Source organism: Rhinoraja longicauda, chromosome 1 (assembly GCF_053455715.1).
Source record: "Rhinoraja longicauda isolate Sanriku21f chromosome 1, sRhiLon1.1, whole genome shotgun sequence".
Lineage (NCBI taxonomy): Eukaryota > Metazoa > Chordata > Chondrichthyes > Rajiformes > Arhynchobatidae > Rhinoraja > Rhinoraja longicauda.
In genome coordinates this window covers 9,238,716-9,262,249 of record NC_135953.1, presented here as the reverse complement: position 1 = coordinate 9,262,249, position 23,534 = coordinate 9,238,716, and the positions used below count along the sequence as shown (strand labels likewise).

The 23,534-nt window shown below is 44.7% G+C and overlaps 1 protein-coding gene across 1 annotated transcript in view; it reads right to left on the bottom strand.

Moving 5' to 3' along the window:
• The window catches only part of atrn (attractin), a 339,856-nt gene that overhangs the window by 208,377 nt on the left and 107,945 nt on the right, over positions 1 to 23,534 (bottom strand). The window contains exons 5-10 of the mRNA XM_078406639.1: positions 20,144 to 20,349; positions 16,638 to 16,800; positions 12,981 to 13,071; positions 11,354 to 11,597; positions 6,296 to 6,479; positions 4,303 to 4,457 (exon numbers count right to left, since the gene is read on the bottom strand). Of these exons, the coding sequence (XP_078262765.1) occupies positions 4,303 to 4,457; positions 6,296 to 6,479; positions 11,354 to 11,597; positions 12,981 to 13,071; positions 16,638 to 16,800; positions 20,144 to 20,349 (1,043 nt within the window). The remainder of the gene's footprint in view (positions 1 to 4,302; positions 4,458 to 6,295; positions 6,480 to 11,353; positions 11,598 to 12,980; positions 13,072 to 16,637; positions 16,801 to 20,143; positions 20,350 to 23,534) is intronic.

Genomic DNA, 23,534 nt, shown 5'->3' with positions numbered 1-23,534 from the left:
GCAGCCTATACATATGAAGGAACGTTTTTGGATTAGCAACAGTCCACAAGAGTGAAATAGAAACATAGAATATAGGTGCAGGGGGAGGCCATTCGGCCCTTTGAGCCAGCACCGCCATTCATTGTGATTATGACTGATCATACACAATCAGTAACCTGTGCCCAACTTCTCCCCATATCCCTTGATTCCACTAGCCCCCAGAGCTCTATCTAACTCTCTCTTAAATTCATCCAGTAATTTGGCCTCCACTGTGACAGAGAATTCCACAAATTCACAACTCTCTGGGTGAAAAAGTTCCTTCTCACCTCAGTTTTAAATGGCCTCCCCTTTATTCTAAGACTGTGGCCCCTGGTTCTGGAATCCCTCAACATTGGGAACATTTTTCCTGCATCTAGCTTGTTCAGTCCTTTTATAATTTTATATGTTTCTATAAGATCCCCTCTCATCCTTCTAAACTCCAGTGAGTACAAGCTTAGTCTTTTCAATCTTTCCTCATATGTCAGTCCCGCCATCCCAGGGATCAATCTCGTGAACCTACGCTGCACTGCCTCAATTACAAGGATGTCTTTCCTCAAATCCTGAAGTGGGAATGACCATGTTAATAACTGCCAACTCCCTTCCTGACCTGGTCTCCCGGTCGCTGATGCTGCCCGGGAAAACAGAAGGTAGATGAATGCATGCTATATGAATGCCTGAGGCGTGAGATTTTACGTTGACAAATGTCACATGAATAAAAAACTGTATGGATTTTCTGGGGAATGCAATCAAATAATCATACCTTTTGGTGCTTTTGTAAACTTGATAAGATTGACTTCAAATGTCAATTATCCGGAAATGTAACGTACGCTCAAATTTTTATCTGAGGCTTTACAGGGCTCTAATTAGCAACTCTTAGAATTAAGCATAAATAAGTGCAAAATGCAAAACTGCAAAATGAAATCCCATTACTTCTAATGTTAGTGCCAATTTAGCATTAAATCATTGCACAAACAATTCTCATTATTGGATTTATCAAATGCTGTCCAAGTTAAATTAATCTGATTTCTGTATTTCTAAACTTCAACAACATGTAACACTACACTTTAAGATTGCATTAGGTCATAAGTGATAGGAGCAGAATAGACAATAGACAATGGGTGCAGGAGGAGGCCATTCGAGCCAGCACCACCATTCAATGTGATCATGGCTGATCATTCTCAATCAGTACCCCGTTCCTGCCTTCTCCCCATACCCCCCTGACTCCGCTATCCTTAATAGCTCTATCTAGCTCTCTCTTGAATGCATTCAGAGAATTGGCCTCCACCCATCATTCTAAGGGTAAGAAAAATAACAGCTTACACACAAAAAGAGATAATATTAAACTTTAGGAGGAAGGTGGACTTTAGGAGGAGAATAACATCTCTGCCGTGTCTCCATCAAGGGTGTGGATGTGCAGGTTACCCAGGGTACAAGTACCTTGGAGTTTACCTGGACGGTAAACTAGACTGTTCCTGGAACGCTGAGACCCTGTACAAGAAGGGAGAGAGCCGGCTGTACTTTCTGAGGAGGCTCCGCTCCTTCAATGTCTGCAGTAAGATGCTGCAGATGTTTAATCAATCGGTGGTGGCCAGTGCCATCTGCTACGCTGTTGTGTGCTGGGGCAGCAGGGCGAAGGCCACAGATGCCAACAGAAACAACAAACTCATCACGAAGGCTGGCTCCTGAGTTGGATTCATTGGAGGTGGTTTCGGAAAGGAGGAGCATCTTGGACATTACAGCTCACCCCCTCCATGACACACTGGTCAACCTGAGGAGCACCTTCAGCAACAGACTGGTCCCACCAAGATGAAGCACAGAACGCCACAGGAGATCCTTTTCCCCTGTGGCTATCAAACTGTACAACTCCTTCCACTTCTGTCATAGAAACATAGAAAATAAGTGCAGGAGTAGGCCATTCGGCCCTTCGAGCCAGCACCGCCATTCAATATGATCATGGCTGATCATCCAAAATCAGTACCCCGTTCCTGCTTTCTCCCCATATCCCTAGATTCCGTTAGCCCTCAGAGCCACATTCAACTCTCTCTTGAATACATTCAGTGAATTGGCCTCCATTGCCTTCTGTGGCAGAGAATTCCACAGTCACAACTCTCTGGGTGAAAAGGTTTTTCCTCATCTCAGTCCTAAATGGCCTACCCCTTATTCTGTCATGGGGTAGACTGACTCCACCACCCCCCCCCCCCCCCCCCCCACTTCCATCTTTGCACATCCCTCATCCTGGACCTTTCCACTCGATAATTTAAGTCCATGTTTGTGCAATATTACATGAATGGTGTATTACAATTTCCCTCTCGGATAAATAAAGTTGCATCGTATCATATTGTGAACCTTGCCAATAATGCCTGCCATAGAATTAGCAACTGAGTAAGATGAGGAATTGTGAAATGGCCCTTCAATCTAGTTTAGAGAAGACAGCAACAGCAAAGGACAGCGGAAAATTTTGAGGTATTTTTGAAGCAAGGAAAGCAGTCACAATGGCTCATTTTGAAAACAAAAAATGAGTACAAAGTTGTTCGATCATCTTCATTATCAACAAATTTCAGACAGGTCTAATCCAGCACAAGGGAATATGATATATACAAATAGACCATACACGGTAAACCAACTCCTGTTGGTTGGAGTACAGAATAAAATTAGGTTTGATTGTTGAGAATCTTGTCTCAAATAACCTCCTACCTCCATGTCTAGATTGACTCACAGATGTGGCATTTGGAAATAGTTTGCAGGCCCCAACAAATATCAACAGATATCAACAGGTATTTATTCACAAAATGCTTGAGTAACTCAGCAGGTCAGGCAGCATCTCAGGAGAGAAGGAATGGGTGACGTTTCGGGTCGAGACCCTTCTTCAGACTGATGTCAGGGGGGCGGGACAAAGGAAGGATATAGGTGGAGACAGGAAGATAGAGGGAGATCTGGGAAGGAGGAGGGGAAGAGAGGGAGAGAGGAACTATCTAAAGTTGGAGAAGTCAATGTTCATACCACTGGGCTGCAAGCTGCCCAGGCGAAATATGAGGTGCTGTTCCTCCAATTTCCAGTGGGCCTCACGATGGCACTGGAGGAGGCCCATGACAGAAAGGTCAGACTGGGAGTGGGAGGGGGAGTTGAAGTGCTCAGCCACCGGTAGATCAGGTTGGTTGAGGCACACTGAGCGAAGGTGTTGAGCAAAACGATCGCCAAGCCTGCGTTTGGTTTCGCCGATGTAAAGAAGTTGACATCTAGAGCAGCGGATGCAATAGATGAGGTTGGAGGAGGTGCAGGTGAACCTCTGTCTCACCTGGAAAGACTGTTTGGGTCCTTGGATGGAGTTGAGGGGGGGAGGTAAAGGGACAGGTGTTGCATCTCCTACAGATGTAGGACAGATATCAACAGATCACATGTAAAAAACATTTGGACAGATACACGGAGAGGAAAGGTGTAAGAGGAGAGGGATATATGGGCCAAATGTGAGCAGTGGGACTAGTGTCGATGGGACATCTTTGTCGGCATGTGCAAGTTAGGCCTAAGGGCCTGTTTCCATGCTGCGTGACTCGGACTCTATGAAAGATGGGCAACAAAGAAAATTGAAAACAAAGAAAATTGAAGTATGACTGATTAAGTCATAGTCATAGATTGATACAGTGTGGAAAAGGCCCTTCGGCCCAAGTCGCCCACACCGGCCAACAATGTCCCAGCTACACTAGTCCCCCATGCGTGCGCTTGGTCCTTATCCCTCCAAACCGATCCTATCCATGCACCTGTCTAACAGTTTTGTAAACGATGGGATAGTCCCAGCCTCAACTACCTTCCCTGGCAGCTCGTTCCTTACACCCACCACCCTCTGTGTGAAAAGGTTACCCCTCGGATCCCTATTAAATCTTTTCCCCTTCACCGTGAACCTATGTCCTCTGGTCCTCGATTCCCCTACTCTGGGTAAAAAACTCTGTGCATCTACCCGATCTATTCCTCTCATGATTTTGTATACCTCTGTAAGATCTAAATGATACATGAAGAATACGAGGGCAAAAGGACTTTGTAGGTACTATCGCAACGTTTAAGAAACATGTAGACAGGTATGTGGATAGGCCAGGTTTAGAGATATCGACTGCACATAAGCAGCAGGAACTAGTGTAGATGACACGTTGGCCGGTGTGTTGGGCCGAAGGGCCTGTTTCCACACTGTATGACGCTGTCTTGGAACATCAAGATATCTTACCCAGACATGTTTAGAAGCAGCAATGCTGCATCGACATCACCATAACATGAAACAAGTCAGCAGCAACTTACCCAAGTCATAAGCCATGAAGTCCGAAGAGAAGCATTTTGCTCCATGGCTCATAGAAGTGTCATTGTGAGTGTTACCACCAAATACCAACATTGTCCCGCTTTCAATAATGGCCGTGTGCAGATAACGGAAGAAGCCTCTGTCCTTCAAAATTGTCCTTTAAAGATTAAAAAAAGACGATCATTTAACTTACTAACCTATTGTTTTTTAAAATGTAGACACATGGAATTACAGGTGCTGATACAATGTTTGTCCTGCCCCCCTCCCCACCTCTCTGCCAGCTTTCTCCCCCACCACCCCAATTACGATCAGTCCGAAAAAGAGTCCCGACCGAAAACGTCACCTATCCATGTTCCCCAGGGGTGCTGCCTGAACCTGCTGAGTTACTCCAACACTATTTTTTTTAAAGGTAGACACAATGTGCCGGAGTAACTCAGCGGGTCAGGCAGCATCTCTGGAGAAAAGGAATGAATGACTTTTCAGGTCGGGAGCCTTTCTTCAGACTGAAAGTAGCGGTTGGGAGGGGGCGAGATGAAGAGCTGGAGGTGTGAAAAGATCAAGACCAATCAAGGCCAGCCACAAATAACCTCAGGCAGGTCCCCACTGTTGGCTTGGAAAGGTGTGATCTCAAGAGAAACAACGTGGAGAACTGTTGAATTGGTAAGACACAAAATGCTGGAGCAACTCAGCGGGTTAGGCAGCATCTCAGGAGAGAAGGAATGGGTGAAGTTTCGGGTCAAGACCCTTCTTCAGACTCAAATGACTTAAGATAGGCACAAAATGCTGGAGTGACTCAGCGGGCCAGGCAGCATCTCTGGAGAGAAGGAATGGGTGACGTGACGTTGCGGGTCGAGGGAGGGGGCATGGAGGGACGGGGGAAGAGGATGGGGGATGAGTTACACGAGCACGATCCTACACACTAGGGACATTTTACAATTTATAGAAGCCAATTAACCTACAAAGCCGTACGTCTTTGGAGTTTGGGAGGAAACCGGAGCACCCAGAGAAAACCCACGGAAGAACGTACAAACGCGGTACGGACAGCACCCGAGGTCACGATCGAACCTGGGTCTTTGGCGCTGTGAGGCACAATTCAACCATTGTGCCACAGTGCTGCCCTTAAGGTGAAAACATTTAAGGGATGTTGAATCTGCTGTTAAATTTGGGTTTTTGGAAGGAATTTGGTAAGGTGTCACAAAATTAATGAAACAGTTATAGAACAGTTATGCAGGATTGGAATGATCATTACTTTTAAATTTGCAGCCACCTGTCTCTCTGTCCACCGATATGTCTGTGTATCTATTTATTTCTTTTAATTTATATATGGGACTTGGGTTACTTTGACAAGATTGCATTTAGTCAGCATCGGCAGTTGTCATGCGAATCTGATGAAGGAGCTCTGCAGTGATGGGAATGTAATTATAGCAAACAATTTGAGCGCAGAGTTCCCTTTCAGAGTGTTTAGACTTTAGAGATGCAGCGTGGAAACAGTCCCATGGGCCCACCATGTCTGCGCCGACCAGCCATCACCCTGTACACTACCCTACACATGACCCCACGCAGTCACGGGGAGAATGTACAGGCTCTGCACAGATAGCACCCATAGCCAGGATCGAACCCAGGTCTTCGGTGCTGGAAGGCGGCAGCTCTACCACTGCGCCACTCATAGAGTCGTGCAGCACGGAAACAGGCCCTTCAGCCCAATTCGTGCCGTGCCATGATCAGCCACGATCAGAGTGAATGGTGGTGCTGGCTCGAAGGGCCGAATGGCCTACTCCTGCACCTATTGTCTATTGACCAAGATGCCACATCTAAGTTAGTCCCGTTTGCCTACTTTGGCCCATATCCCACTAAACATTTGAGATCGATTTACCTGTCCAAATGTCTTTTAAAGCTTTGTTATTATACCTGCATCAACTGCTTCCTCTGTCAGACTATTGCTATTCAGTCAAAATCAGGAACAAAAATATTAATTTTGTCTGGAGAAGCACTTACCATTTAGAGCTATCCACATCATACGTGTACAGGTCATCTCTGAGGCCGTATTTATTAGCACTGTCAGCTTTATATCCACCATGTATATAAATAGCTCGGGTCTTCAAGTCATAAACACTGCTGTGACCATAGCCTCCTTGAACCAAGGCACCATTTGTTTGCAGTATATTCCATGTATTTTTACCTGTTGAAAATAAATTGAGATTTACCACGCAAAGCTAATGTGGATCATTTGCAAGCGTTCTGCTGAAAGATTATTCAAGTTATTCCCCCTTTTCATGTATTTGCACACTGCGGACGTCTCGATTGTCATCATGTACAGTCTTTCCACTGACTGGATAGCACACGACAAAACCTTTTCGCTGTACCTCAGTACACGTGACAATAAACTAAACTCAACTCAAATCTGCAACATAGAACAGTACAGCACAGGTACAGGTACTTTGTCTGTGCCCAACATCATGCCAAGATAAACTAATCGCATCTGCCTGCACACGATCCATATCCCTCCACTCTCTGCATATCCATGTGCCTTTCTAAAAGCCTCTTAAATGCCACTATTGTACCTGCCTCCACTATCATTCCCGGCAGCGTGTTCAAGGCACCCACCACCCTGTGTGTATTAAAAAACAAGCCCTACACATCTCCTTTAAACTTTACACCTCTCACTTTAAAGCTATGCTTTCTAGTCTTTGATATTTTCACCATGGGGATATTTGTTCTGTGTGGTGCTGGCTCGAAGGGCCGAATAGCCTCCTCCTGCACCTATTTTCTATGTTTCTATATATATGGCTCTCCTAACTTTACATATTTATAGAAACATAGAAACTTAGAAAATAGGTGTAGGAGGCCATTCGGCCCTTCGAGCCAGCACCACCATTCATTGAGATCATGGCTGATCGTCCCCAATCAATAATCCGTGCCTGCCTTCTCCCCATATCCCTTGAATCCACTAGCCCCTAGAGCTCTATCTAACTCTCTCTTAAATCCATCCAGTGATTTGGCTTCCACTGCCCTCTGTGGCAGAGAATTCCACAAATTCACAACTCTCTGGGTGAAAAAGTGTTTTCTCACCTCAGTTTTAAATGGCCTCCCCTTTATTCTAAGACTGTGGGCCCTGGTTCTGGACTCGCCCAACATTGGGAACATTTTTCCTGCATCTAGCTTGTCCAGTCCTTTTATAATTTTATATGTTTCTATAAGATCCCCTCTCATCCTTCTAAACTTAAGTGAATACAAGGCTAATCTTTTCAATCTTTCCTCATATGTCAGTCCCGCCATCCCAGGGATCAATCTAGTGAACCTACGCTGCACTGCCTCAATTACAAGGATTTCTATCAGGTCTCCCCTCAACCTCCACCATTCCAGAAAAAAACAATCCAAATATGTCCAACCTCTCCTTGCTTGCTTGAATGAATGAATGAATGAATGAATGAATGAATGAATGAATGAGTTTATTGGCCAAGTATGCAGATACAAGGAATGTGGGAGGAAACCGGAGCACCCGGCGAAAATCCACGCGGGTCACTGGGAGAATGTACAAACTCCGTACAGACAGCACTCGTAGTCAAGATTGAACCCAGGTCTCTAGCACTGCCAAGGCAGCAATTCTACTGCTGCGCCTCTGTGCTGCCTAGTTTTTCCTCTGCCTCCTCCCAAACCCATGGCAAATTGCCGGACATCAGATGTTTCTCATTCAAAATTGAATTCACACTCGCAGACCAGTTCAATACAAATTAGTTGAAGAACTTTCCTCAGTGGTGGCGAGATAAATATTGTAATTATAAGCAAACAAGGTATTTGAGGTATCTGAGCTTTGTCAGTTTAGCTCACGGGGTTGATCTAAAGATGAAGATAGTCACTGTTCAAATGCTGACTTCAGACAATGCAAGAGATCAGATAGCATGGCGCAACAGCAAGCCAATTTTCAACCATAATTTTCTCCATGAGTCACCTATTCGAATCTATTCTTGTGCTCACTCGTTGCTTCATAGCAGACTCTGTTCAATGGTGATTTATGGCACGGTATTCCATTTCCACAAAGTATGACGTCAAAACGTTTGAGAAGGTAAAAATAAAGCGTTTTGGGGTGGCACGGTGGCGCAGCGGTAGAGTCTGCAAGCGGCAGAGACCCGGGTTTGATCCTGACTACGAGTGCTAACCGGACAACGACGACTCCGGTTTTGTCTGCACGGAGTTGGTACGTTCTCCCCGTGACCGCGTGGGTTTTCTCTGGGTGTTCCGGTTTCCTCCCACATTCCAATTTGTAGATTAATTTGGCTTTGGTAAAAAATTGTAAATGCTCCCTAGTGTGTAGGATAGTGTTAGTGTACGGGGATAGCTGGTCGGCATGGACTCGGTGAGCCAAAGGGCCTGTTTCCCAACTGTATCTCTAAGTAAAAAACTACAACTAAAACCTTTCCATGAATCAAATCATCATTACTGAGCGGTTGTGAACTACAACATTGAGAAACGTGAAACAAGGTCAAACAATGTGCGGATGACAAGGAACCACAAGAAAGCTTCATGTCACGCTGAAACAGGTCAATTTGGTGTTGGTTCGCTGCTCACCATTTGTCTCTGTTCAGAGAAAAATCCCTTGGTGACCTTGTATTAACTTATGCTGTCATCCATATATCGCCCAACAAAATTTTGTTACTCAATATCGAACAGCAGATTTCGCTGAACACAACCCTTTCACACTGAAGGTGACGGGTATTTGGAACGTGCCAGAGGACGTAGTTAAGGCAGGTGCTAAAATAACATTTAAAAGCCATTTGGACAGGTACATGGATAGGAAAGGCTCAGAGGGATATGGACCAAACGCTGCTAGGTGGGACTAGTACAGACAGGGCATCTTGGTTGCCATGGGCAAGTTGGGAGAGGGCCTATTTCTACGACTACAATTTGTGATTACTTAAGCAACATGCAGGGTGAATGCACAGTCATGGACCCAGGGTAGGGAATCAAGAACGCCTGCATAATCTTTATGAGATCTACAGTTGTAGATGGTGCCAATAATTTTCCATTTCCTTTCCAGAAGCAAGGTTTTAAAAGGACTCTCTTCCTGCCAATTCTGATTGTTGCGAAGATCAAAAGTTCTTTCTTTCGATCAGATGCAGCATCACTTCCCCCAGTTCAATGGAAGACTTGAGCATCTTCTTGCCAATCCATCACTCTCCTTTCCCCATAGATGCAGAGGAGTTATTATCAAATAAAAACCGGTTTATACAATCTTATAGTGACTGTCATTCACGAATCGCAGGCAGTGACTAGTGGGCTACCGCAAGGCTCGGTGCTGGGACCGCAGCTATTTACAATATACATTAATGACTTGGATGAAGGGATTAAAAGTAACATTAGCAACTTTGCAGATAACACAAAGCTGGGTGGCAGTTTGAACTGTAAGGAGTTTGCTATGAGGATGCAGGGTGACTTGGACAGGTTGTGTGAGTGGGCAGATGCCCTTGGCAGATGCAGTTTAATGTGGATAAATGTGAGGTTATCCACTTTGGTGGTAAGAATAGGAATGCAGATTATTATCTGAATGGTGTCAAATTAGGAAAAGGGAAAGTACAAAGAGATCTGGGCGTGCAGCGTAGGCTCACTAGGTTAATTCCCGGAATGGCGGGTCTAACGTATGTTGAAAGACTGGAACGACTGGGCTTGTATACTCTGTAATTTAGACGAATGAGAGGGGATCTTATTGAAACATATACGATTACTAGACCAAGTGGACCCGTTGGGCCCAAACCTCTCCTGCATTGGTGAAGCACCCTCCCCTCCCCCTCCCCACTTCCCCTTCCCCCTCTCCACCCCCTGAACCTCCCTTATCCACCCTCCTCCCTCCTTAGGAGATAGATTTGAACGTTAAAATGTGAATAACAAAAAATATAACACCGATTTCAATAAAATTACTTGCTTTACCATTAAAGCGACGACGATGAGTAAGGTGGGCCTAAAATTGTCAAGCTATCGTGTACCGTTTTGGCTGTAGTTCGATCACAAATATACAAACAAATGAGAGTTTTAGTATATAGATTAAGGGATTGGACACGCTAGAGGCAGAAAACATGTTCCCAATGTTGCGGGGGTCCAGAACCAGGGGCCACAGTTTAAGAATAAGGGGTAAGCCATTTAGAACGGAGATGAGGAAAAACTTTTTCACTCAAGTTGTAAATCTGTGGAATTCTCTGCCTCAGAAGGCAGTGGAGGCCAATTCTCTGGATGCTTTCAAGAGAGAGCTAGATAGAGCTCTTAATGATAGCGGAGTCAGGGGGTATGGGGAGAAGGCAGGAACGGGGTACTGATTATGGATGATCAGGCATGATCACATTGTATGGCGATGCTGGCTCGAAGGGCTGAATGGCCTCCTCCTGCACCTATTGTCTATTGACAAATGAATCAATGATTTCATCCAAGCTGATGATTACGTTTGCCAGTTTTTGTTTAGTTTAGAGATACAGCGCCGAAACAGGCCCTTCAGCCAAGCAAATCCATGCCGACCAGCGATTCCCGTACACTAGCCCTATCCTACACACACCAGGGACCATTTACAATTTAATCGAAGTCAATTAACCTACAAACCAGTACATCTTTGGAATATGGGAGGAAACCGGAACACCCTTAAAAAAACACCCGGACAGAGGGAGAATGTACAAACTCCTTAAGACAGCACCGTAGTGAGGATCGAACCCAGGTCTCTGACGCTGCATGGCAGCAACTCTACCGCAGCGGCACTGTGCCACCTGATTATGTGCACAATAATAGAAAGAACTGTTTGTTCAAATGCACACTGCACTAAATGTCCAAGCAATTAGAGAAGATCGTTTAAAAATTAATTCAAAGCACATCATCAAAGCACATCAGTCTGTTTTCAACCAGCTTACATGGGAACAAACATCTAGCTTGCTGGTTATCATGTATCTATGCAGTAAATGGTTCGATTGTAATCATGTATTGTCTTTCTGCTGACTGGATAGCATGCAACAAAAGCTTTTCACCGCACCTCGGTACATGTGACAATAAACTAAACTGAACCATCCTGCCAATACTCACCAAGATTATATGCTTGTATCTTGCTGACATATCCGTAAAGTGGACAGTAGCCAAAGATCACCAACATCACAACAGTGCCATCGTTCAAACGCACGACATGTGCAGAGTGGCCGACCACTGCATACTGCTGCTTTGCCTTCGGAGTCAGTGGCGCCCATGACTGATTCTGAATGTGGAACGCCCACAGCTGGTTGGTGATATTCCCCGTCGAGTCAATTTTCCCTCCATACATGTAAATTTCATCCTTAAAATTAAAAATAGGATTGGTAAGAGTTATGCACATAAATGTGCAATATTCACAACCGTAGGAGTTTATATAGAGTCATACAGCGTGGAAACAGGCCCTTTGGCCCAACTGACCAACATGTCCCGTCTACAAGAAGGGTCTCGACCCGAAACTAGATAGAGCTCTTAAGGATAGCGGAGTCAGGGGGTATGGGGAGAAAGCAGGAACGGGGTACTGATTGAGAATGATCAGCCATGATCACATTGAATGGTGGTGCTGGCTCGAAGGGCCGAATGGCCTCCTCCTGCACCTATTGTCTATTGAAACGTCACCCGTTCCTTCTCTCCACAGATGCTGCCTGTCCCGCTGAGTTACTCCAGCTTTTTATGTCCCATCTCCACGTAGGGTTATAGGGACACGGCAGGAGCATGGGGTTCGGAGGGAGAGATAGATCAGCCATGATTGAATAGTGAGTGGACTTGATGGGCCGAATAGCCTAATTCTGTACCTATCACATGATCTACACGAGTCCCACCTGCCTGTGTTTGCCCCATATCCCTCTAAACCTGTCCTAAGGGACCACATCACCCCGATTCTGGCCTCTCTCCACTGGCTCCCAGTACGGTAAAGAATCAACTTCAAGCTCCTCCTATTCACATACAAAGCCCTAAACGGGCTTGCCCCCCCCCCCCCATATAAAAAATCTTCTAACCCACCACTCTATCTCCAGGTCCCTCAGGTCAGCCAACTTGGGGCTACTGACTATCCCGTGGTCTAGGCTTAAGCTCAGGGGTGATCGCGCTTTTGCAGTTGCAGCTCCTAGACTGTGGAACAGCATCCCTCTCCCTATCAGAACTGCCCCCTCCATCGACTCCTTTAAGTCCAGGCTCAAAACCTATTTCTACTCCCTCGCGTTTGAGGCCCTCTGAGGGGGCGCTGTGAACTGTTTATGTATGTGCTGTTATGTTTGTGTGCCATTGTATGTTCGTTCTTAGTACCTGAACTGATGTACAGCACTTTGGTCAACGCGAGTTGTTTTTAAATGTGCTATACAAATAAAATTGACTTGACTTGACTTGACTATTCATGTACCTGCCTAAATGTTTCTTAAACGTTGCGATAGTACCTGGCTCAACTACCTCTTCTGGCAGATCATTCCAAACACCCACCAGCCTTCGTGTAAAAAAGTTACCCCACAGATTCCTATTAAATGTTTCCCAAACTACACAAACTGGTTGATGACCCAATCAACCCCTGCCCCCACACCCCACCAAACGCAGACAGAATACAAGCATGCCCCAGAGATAGGTCAGTTGCATGCAACATCAGAAGTGTTTCCTCAACCAAACTATGTAACTAAATGAATGCTGTGAATCAGTGCTCTGAGTTAAAAAGTATTACCTTATACAAAGCCACAGAATGCCCATATCGCCCAACCACTTGGTCTGCTGATTTCTTCAACTTATGCCATTTCAGTTCTCTTAAGTCATAACTGTGGACAACAAATAAAGTATTGTTTTGGCAGTCGTTGCTGCTGCTAAAAGACATAACTTACAATATCATTTTCAATATCACATTTTTAAAGATCTGGGACAGAAAAAGAAAGACAGGAATAAGAACATGCGACTGCTGTTTGGTGTTTCAAAGTGAAGCTTTGTCATTCTACCTGCGAAGTGCAAAATGAAGTAATATGCAGCAAAATTTGTTCCAACACATCATGATAATAGAACATAGAACAGCGCAGCACAAGTACAAGCTCTTCAGCCCACAATGTTTGTGTCGAACAAGATGCCAAGATCAAGTCCTATCTGCCTGCATAGATCATAAAGTCATAATAGCAGTAGAATTAGGCCATTCAATCATAGCTGATCTATCTCTCTCTCCGAACCCCATTCTCCTGCCTTCTCCCCATAACTCCTGACACCTGTGCTAATCAAGAATCCATCTATCTCTGCCTTAAAAATATCCACTGATCCAATAATCTATATCCAGTTGAAAGACTGGAGCGACTAGGCTTGTATACACTGGAATTTAGAAGGTTGAGAGGGGGACTTATCGAAACATATAAGATTATTAAGGACATGTTAGAGGCAAGAAACATGTTCCCAATGTTGGGGGAGTCCAGAACCAAGTGCCACAGTTTAAGAATATGGGGTAGGCCATTTAGAATGGAGATGAGGAAAAACTTTTTCAGTCAGAGAGTTGTAAATCTGTGGAATTCTCTGCCTTAGAAGGCAGTGGAGGCCAGTTCTCTGAATGCATTCATGAGAGAGCTAGATAGAGCTCTTAAGGATAGCGGAATCAGGGGGTATGGGGAGAAGGCAGGAACGGGGTACTGATTGAGAATGATCAGCCATGATCACATTGAATGGTGGTGCTGGCTCGAAGGGCCGAATGGCCTACTTCTGCACCTATTGTCTATTGTCTATCCCTCCATTCCCTGCACATCCATGTGCCTATTCAAAAGCCTCCTAAATGCCACATTCGTATTTGCCTTAACCACCACTCCCAGTAACCTGTTCTAGGCAATCATCACCCCTCTGTGTGTAAAAAAAAATGCCCCCACATCTTCTTTTTGAAACTTTGCCCCTCTCACTTTAAAGTTACGCCCACTCGTATTTGATTTTCCCATCCTGGGAAAAAGGTTCTGATTATCTACCCTATCTAAGTCTCTCATTGGTTTGTAAACTTCTCTCCCCACAACTTCTGGCATTCTAGAAAAAAAACAATACAAATCTGTCCAACCTCTCCCTATTGCCCCCCTCCCCCCCTAATCCTGGCAACATTGTGGTATAATCTCCTCGGCACCCTTTGCAAACCCTTTCCAAATAATAATATTTCACAAGTCAAGCAGAAGTACTGCAGGGCCAGCAGGGGGCACTGTCTGGATTTCAGCACACAGAACTTGCAGATGTTTTACCAGACAAAAGCAACTTAAACTTTGATCAGGAAGCTGCAGTGGAAATGAACAAAACATATCTTGTAGTAGGTACCCAATGTATTTACTAATGTCAAAGTCATTTACAGGCTGCATTAGCAAAATTTACAACAGCAATTTCCAGGAGATACAATATTATTATTTAAAATATGCAGAATTGGAATGCAATGCTACTGCTAAAATAGCATTAAGGAGAAAACATTAGCTAGCCTATGGTTCCCAAAGCAACAAAAGCTTTTCACTGTACCTCGGTGCACCTGACAATGAACTAAACTCAAACTCAAACTCCGAGTTTCACCATTTAGTTTAATTTAGTTGAGTTTAGTTCAGAGATACAGTGTGGAAACAGGCCCTTTGGCCCACTGAGTTCATGCCGACCAGTAATTCTATCCCATACACTAATTCTATCCTGCTCACCAGGGACAATTTACAGAAGACAATTAGCCTACAAACCTGCACGTGTTTGGAATATGGGAGGAAACCGGAGCACCTGCGGAAAAGCCACGCGGTCACAGGGGGAATGTGCAAACTCCGAGCAGATAGCACCCGTAGTCAGGATTGAACTACCGTTGCGCCTCTGCGCTGCCCTTAAAGATGAGTAAATTCCAGGGATATGTTTCGCCCACTCATCCCAAGATTCCTCAACACTAAGCTTGGGAAACTTCCACTTGGGCCCAGCCAAGGATGACAACTCGCGAATACAAGGGCCTAACAAACAATTACTAACTGGAAGGCAGGAATTAAAGGCATCTCATCAGCCAGAAACTACTTCCGTTCAAGAAGTCCCTCTGAATTTTGAGATGTATTATTTTGTGTGATTGGGCTGGCTTACAGGACTTGCACATTCACTCACTGATGATATCGTATAAACATGTCCCTGGCACCAGTACATCAATGAGAATTTCAAAGTTAAGAATCAAGAACTAATAGGGAAGTTAAAATATTACTTTTGAATTATTTTCATCCCTTCGATATTTTTAAACACTTGAGTTTTCTGCATTTTTTAACATTTAAAGTTTACTTCTGCTTTAACAGTCCTTAAATATCTCAGATATTTAAAGCCTATTAAATAACCTAATAAAGGATGTTCAACCTTGAACATTAATAACTGGCCCTTACGTCTGGACGGATGCATGCATAGGAGAATTGCTAAAAAGTGCTGCAGTAACTCAAGAGGGTCAGGCAGCGTCTCAGGAGAGCATGAATAGGTGACATTTCGGGTCAGAGAGGGTAGAGGGCCAGTGGGGGGGGTCCATGAAGAAGGGCTATGTTAGAGTTTAGAGAGACACCGCATTGAAACAGGCCCTTCGGCCCACCGAGTCTGTGCTGACCAGCGTTCACCGCTTACACTAGCACTACCCTACACACTGGGGACAATTTTCAATTTTTACCAAAGCCTACGAACTTTTTACCTACGAACCTGTTTGTCTTTGGAATGTAGGTGGAAACTGGAACTCCCGGAGGAAACTCACGCGGTCACAGGGAGAATGTACAAACTCCATCCAGACAGCACCTGTAGTCAGGATCGAACCTGGGTCGCTGGCGCTGTAAGGCAGCAACTCTACCGCTGCGCCACTGTGTTGGAGACGGGAAAAGGGCAGTCACTGGGTCTGAGGAAGTGCCCCGATCGGAAAACCAATCTACCCGTGTTCTCTGGAGATGCTGTCTGACCCACTGAGCGACTCCAGCACAAGAGTCTTCCTTTGTAAACCAGCATCTGCAGTTCCCTGCTTCTACCTACATTGGAGGACTGCCAACAGGAACCCCCATCGCAGAAAGATCGGGCCCATTGTTTTGCTCAGAAGCTTGCTGCAGAAATAACCAGGGGACTTTCTACAGCTCGTTTCTACACAAAATAAACCGATGCTGCTCAGTCATTACTGCGAACAAAACAATGACACGGGACAAAAAAAAAAGCTGTGGCTGACTCTGTAGGTGTGATTAACTTTCAGGACAGCGTTACTATATTTAGAATACTAGTTAAGGAAACAGCCTTGAATTTACTCGTTATGTTTGCATGAAAACAATGACAGGCAGAACAAAGGCAGAAATATTTTCAAAGGTTAACTCCATATCAGTGAAGTAATTCATTCCAGTAAGCACGGATTTGCTCTACTTACGCTGCAACCACCTGGTACTTGGAGTAATTGAACACGTAACCTCCAATAACCCACATGACATTGTCACTAACAACTGTCTTGTGGGAGGCCCGGCCTAGCATCGGTATATCATACTCTTCCCGTTCCCAAAAAGGTTGATTAGCTGGAAGTGAGCAGTCAGGACCTGCGAGGCATAAAACATATTTCTCACTTTCGACATTAATTTCCACAACGCATGGCGATCGTTAACTAAAGATGCACGCAAATTTCAACATCAAAGAGGCAAGAGTGTGTTTTTGTCCTATGCCCCAGATAGAACAATGCAATTCTTACTTGCAGCAGCACAACAGAATATGTGAACATAGTACTTTGTAAATAATATAATAAAAAAGATAAATTTCAGTATATATATATATAGCACAAAAAGTAAGGAAATTTGTGTTTGGTAGATTATTTCTTTGTTGTAACAATGCTTCTTGGCAATAAATCTTATACCGTTGGAAAGCCTGTTTATTTCCCTTTTAAATGGTGCCACATTTGTAAGGAACATGCATTTGTGGGATGAGCAGCAGAGCTGAGTATGTGGGTTGCGCCCATGAAAAATCTGCCAAATCTTCTCTGCCAATGCCAAACAGCTTATTCTGCCATTGACTCTTGTTCGGTATTGTTTGGTGGATTGGATGATTGAAGTCTGAAGAAACAAGACATATTGGCAATTTAACAATTTATTCATTTAATAAACAGGAGCCTCAGTAGCGTGTGGAAGAACCATACACAGCCACAACAGCCTGGCACCTCCTCCTCATGCTGGTCACCAGCCTGGTCACACACTGTTGTGGGATGGCATCCCATTCTTCAACCAGCATTTGTCGCAAGTCAGCCAACGTGGTTGTGTTGGTCACTCTGGCACGAACAGCACGCGCAAGCTGATCCCACAAGTGTCCAATGGGGTTGAGGTCAGGACTGCTGGCAGGCCATTCCATCCTCTCCACTCCCAAATTCTGGAGGTAGTCTCTGAGAAACCCTGCTCTGTGGGGGCGAGCATTGTCATCTTGGAGGATAGAGTTCGGTCCCAGACTGTGGAGATATGGGATTGCCACTGGTTGCAGAATCTCATCTCGATATCTCTCTGCATTGAGATTGCCTCCAATGATGACAAGCCTCGTTTTTCCAGTGAGGGAGATGCCGCCCCACACCATCACACTGCCTCCACCAAAAGATGTTACTCTATCGGTGCAGCAATCAGCATAGAGTTCTCCGCGTCTTCTCCACACTTTGACCCTATGATCCAACTGCCGTAGGCAGAATCTGGACTCATCGCTGAACATAACGTTCCTCCACATGTTCAGGTTCCAGTGCACGTGTTGCCGACACCAACGCAAACAGGCCTGACGGTGAAGGGCAGTCATGGCAGGCCTCCTGGCAGCCCTATGAGACCGGAGGTCAGCTGCGTGCAGTCTGTTCCGAATTGTCTGGGCAGAGAGCCGTCGGCCATATCGTCCTGCAAACCTTGACTGCAAATCTGTAGAAGACAGCCTACGGTTCCTAAGTGCTGACAGGGTGAGGAAACGGTCTTCTTCGGGTGTCGTCTTCTTGGGACGCCCACTTCGCGGCCTGTCTCTGACATCCCCCGTTATATGGAACTTGGCCTTCACTTTGGAGATGGTACTAGGGCTCACTCCAGATAATGCCGCAACTTGGTTTTGCGGAACACCAGCTTGAAGTTGCCCTATCGCACGGGCCCTATCCAGATCAGTCAAACGTGGCATGCCGATTCTTGGAGTAGACACCTACTGACCACTGTAGCAGGACCCATGCTCACAGATGCTGCCAATCAGGTGCCAATCAGGCACCTGATTGTCAGCACCTGGGGGTACCAGAAGCTCAAAACAAGAGTCAATAGCAACAGCAGAATAAGCTGTTTGGCATTGGCAGAGAAGATTTGGCAAATTTTTCATGGGCGCAACCCATATACTCAGCTCTGCTGCTCATCCCACAAATGCATGTTCCTTACAAATGTGGCACCATTTAAAAGGGAAATAAACAGGCTTTCCAACGGTATAAGATTTATTGCCAAGAATCATTGTTACAACAAAGAAATAATCTACCAAACACAAATTTCCTTACTTTTTGTGCTATGTTTATATATATTATATATATATATATATATGTATGTATGTAGGTGTGCGTATATAACTATTTTGAACTTTTTATGTTTATTATTTTGTTATGCACTCCATACACACATATACACACATATTGAAAGTAGGCATGCAGGTGCAGCAGGCAGTGAAGAAAGCGAATGGTATGTTGGCATTCATAGCGAGGGGATTTGAGTATAGGAGCAGGGAGGTTCTGCTGCAGTTGTACAGGGCATTGTTGAGACCACACCTGGAGTATTGCGTACAATTTTGGTCTCCTAATCTGAGGAAAGACATTCTTGCCATAGAGGGAGTACAGAGAAGGTTTACCAGATTGATTCCTGGGATGGCAGGACTTTCATATGAAGAAAGACTGGATAGACTCGGCTTGTACTCACTGGAATTTAGAAGATTGAGGGGGGGATCTTATAGAAACTTACAAAATTCTTAAGGGGTTGGACAGGCTAGATGCAGGAAGACTGTTCCCGATGTTGGGGAAGTCCAGAACAAGGGGTCACAGTTTAAGGATAAGGGGGTAGTCTTTTAGGACCGAGATGAGAATGTTTTTTTTCACACAGAGAGTGGTGAATCTGTGGAATTCTCTGCCACAGAAGGTAGTTGAGGCCAGTTCATTGGCTATATTTAAGAGGTAGTTAGATGTGGCCCTTGTGGCTAAAGGGATCAGGGGGTATGGAGAGAAGGCAGGTACAGGATACTGAGTTGGATGATCAGCCATGATCATATTGAATGGCGGTGCAGGCTCGAAGGGCCGAATGGCCTACTCCTGCACCTATTTTCTATGTTTCTATACACACACACAAATATAAAAACAAACATAATACAAACAGGTAACAGTGCAAAAAGACAAAACCAATGCCCCCAAGTCATTAGGTCATGTGATAGGAAAGAATTAGGCCATACAGCCCATCAAATCTATCTGCCATTTAATCATGGCTGATTTATCTCTCCCTCCTAACCCCATTCTCCTGCCTTCCTGCCTTTTCCACATAACCCCTGACACACGTACTAATCAAGAATCTATCTATCTCTGCCTTAAAAATATCCTTTGACGTGGGCAAGTTGGGCTGATGGGCCTGTTTCCACGCTGTATAACTCTATGAATATATTTAATTAGGAGAGAATTCAGATTAAAAATAGAGAAAAGGTTCTTGAATTATTGGAAAAGACCAGGGGAACAGAATTAACTGCACTTTTCTTTGATTGAGCCAGTTCAGAATCGATGGGTCAAAATGGATTCCTTAAGGCTACAAGTCACTGCAATCATAAAGAGAAATACCAACAGGTTCATATCCAAGCAAAAGCCACCATCCTCAATGGAACGGGGGGAATATTTGTGTGGCAAGGGGGATTTGCACAACAACTCACCTCGCCAGCCATCTTTACATAGACAAGCTTTGGTATCGTTCAAGTCACATTCGCCACGGAGTGGAAAGCCACAATTGTCCAAGCAGTAAGGTATATCACACGACTCTCCTTTCCAGTTTTCTCCGCACAGGCATTGGACAGTGCTATTGTCAGTGCCTTCCACACATTGTCCATGTCCTGAGCAGTCGTTTGGACATGAGTTGATGCTGTTTAAAGTGAAGAAGGAGAGTAAATGAAACACTGCAATTGTAAATGAAAAATACAGTAACTCATCAACACCTCAGTGTTAACATTCTGATATTAATGATCTTGAAAAGCTCCATCCATCAACTGTGTTTCCCGATGAACGTGCTCTCTTTACAGGTCAAAAGGTCAGCCTGAGTTGCCCGAGATGGTAGTTGAAGCAGGTACTAACGCAACATTTAAGAAACATTTAGACAGGTACATGGAAAGGATAGGTTTCGAGGGATATGGGCCAAACACAGGCAGGGGGGACTAGTGTAGATGGGACATGTTGGTCGGTGCGGACAAGTTGGGTCAATGGGCCTGTTTCCACGCTTATGACTCTAAAATGCAATTACAGCAAATAAACAGCATTTTGTGTTGATGAACTGCCTCCATAAAAACAATCCGTTTTCAACGCACAAAAGACAATAGACAATAGGTGCAGGAGGAGGCCATTCGGCCCTTCGAGCCAGCACCACCATTCAATGTGATCATGGCTGATCATTCTCAATCAGTACCCCGTTCCTGCCTTCTCCCCATACCCCCTGACTCCACTATCCTTAAGAGCTCTATCTAGCTCTCTCGTGAATGCATTCAGAGAATTGGCCTCCACTGCCTTCTGAGGCAGAGAATTCCACAGATTCACAACTCTCTGACTGAAAAAGTTTTTCCTCATCTCAATCCACAGCATACAAATCAAAGACCATTGGAAAAGCAGTAATTTAAATGTGGGACTGTTAAAAGATTAAGGTATAGACACTTATTTCAGTTATGTTATAGCACCCATTCCCGTTCACAATGGTGCAGCCCAGAAATGACAGCAGAGGAGATGTCTGAACAGACAAACAAAAGAGCCTTTCTCCCTACAGGGGAACAATATAGAACAGATGGTGCCACATGATTGTTTTTCCATGCAAGTAGCAAAGCAATAAACAGCTCCTGAAGTCAGGTTGGAGATAGTTTCTGAAGCACGAACAACTAATATTGGAAATAGAACTTCTTTGCAAATGGCAAGTACAACGACATCCCGATACTCAAAGCCAACAGGGACAAGCACACACAAGTGCCGAAAACAAGGTTAAAGCTGGAAGCAGTAAGTTGACAATCCATCTCAACTTTCCACCTGAAATCCTCATTATCACAGAAGGCAGTTCTCGGCCACTGCAATGCTCCTCAGGTGACATCAAGAAACTGCCGAGAGCGCAGACTAAGGAAAAGGCGATGGGATCTGACACTGTGCCAGCTGCAGTACTGAAGGACTGTGCTTCAGAACAAACATGCCTCAAGCGTGCTGATTCCAATTTAACACACGAGCCTCTCAGCCAAACAGCCAAGATGCCCATGTAAGCTAGCCCCATTTGCCTGCATTTAACCCACATGTCTCTAAACTTTTCCTATCCAACCCAATCTGGTTAATTATCACCCAATCCTTCTACTCTCAAATCATGGAAGATGTTATAGACATTGCTATCTAACAGCCAAATCTCAACAGGATTCAGACCTCATCACAAACTTCAATGGTGCTTTATTCGTCAACTGCATAGTGAAGGTATTTGTGTATATTTACACATGCAGGCCATTTGGTTTAGTGCCATTTCCAAAAATTGGTTCAAATATGAATCAAAAAGGCTAAACTTCAGAGAATAGGTGAGAGGTAATAATCTTATCGAAATGTATAAGATTATTAAATCTTATCGAAACGTATAAGATTATTAATCTTATCGAAACGCATAAGTTAGATAGTTGTGAATCTGTGGAATTCTCTGCCTCAGAAGGCAGTGGAGGCCAATTCTCTGAATGCATTCAAGAGAGAGCTAGATAGAGCTCTTAAGTATCGCGGAGTCAGGGGGTATGGGGAGAAGGCAGGAAAGGGGTACTGATTCAGAATGATCAGCCATGATCACATTGAATGGCGGTGCTGGCTCGAAGGGCCGAATGGCCTCATCCTGCACCTATTGTCTATTGTCAGAATGATGGTGTCCGTGGTTTTGAGGAGAAGGCACGGGAATGTGCTTCAGAGGAAGAGATAGATCAGCCATGATTGAATGCCATAGACTTGATGTGCCGAATGGCGTAATTCTACTCCTATCACTTATGATTGCATTTGACATGTAGAATCACGGAACTTAGCTAAAACTGGGCAAGGGCCATCAAGAGGATAACAGTTCAATGGTTGGAGTCACACCACACACAAAGCAGATGGTTGGTGTCAGAAATTAGTCATGCAGCACGGAAACAGACCATTTGGCCCAACTCGTCCATCCTGGCTGCAGGGATTCCTCTAGATGGTAATCTGGACTGTGTCTTAAGTTGATTCATCAATAACCTTCTTTCCACACAGGACAAAAGTAGAGATTTTTACTGATGAAGGTAGATTATTATCTGAATGGTGCCAGATTAGGAAATGGGGACGTGCAACGAGACCTAAGTGTCCTTGTACATCAGTCACAGAAAGTAAGCTTGCAGGTACAGCAAGCAGTGAAGAAAGCAAATGGCATGTTGGCCTTCAGAGCGAGACAATTTGAGTATAGGTGCAAGGAGGTCCTACTGCAGTTGTACAGGGCCCTGGTGAGACTGCACCAGGAATATTGCGTGCAGTTTTGGTCTCCTAATTTGAGGAAGGACATTCTTGCTATTGAGAGAGTGCAGCGTAGGTTCACCAGGTTCATTCTCAGGATAGCAGGACTGACACATGATGAAATAATTGGTCGACTGCGCTTATATTCACTGGAATTTAGAAGAATGAGGGGGGATCTTATAGAAACATACAAAATTCTTGAGAGATTGGACAGGCTAGATGGATGCAAAATATTCCTGATGTTGGGGGAGTAGAGAACCAGGGGTCACAGTTTAAGAATAAAGGGTAGGCCATTTCTGACTGAGGTGAGGAAAAAAACTTTCACCCTGAGAGTTGTGAATCTGGTGAATTATCTGCCGCAGAAGGCAATGGAGGCCAATTCAATGGATGTGTTCAAGAGAGAGGTAGATTTAGCTCTTAGGGCTAACAGAATCAAGGAATATGGGGAAAAAGCAGGAATGGGGTACTGATTCTGGATCATCAGCCATGATCATATTGAATGGCAGTGCTGGCTCGAAGGGCCGAATGGCCTACTCCTGCACCTACTTTCTATGTTTCTATGATTGTACAATCAATTCCATTGAAGGA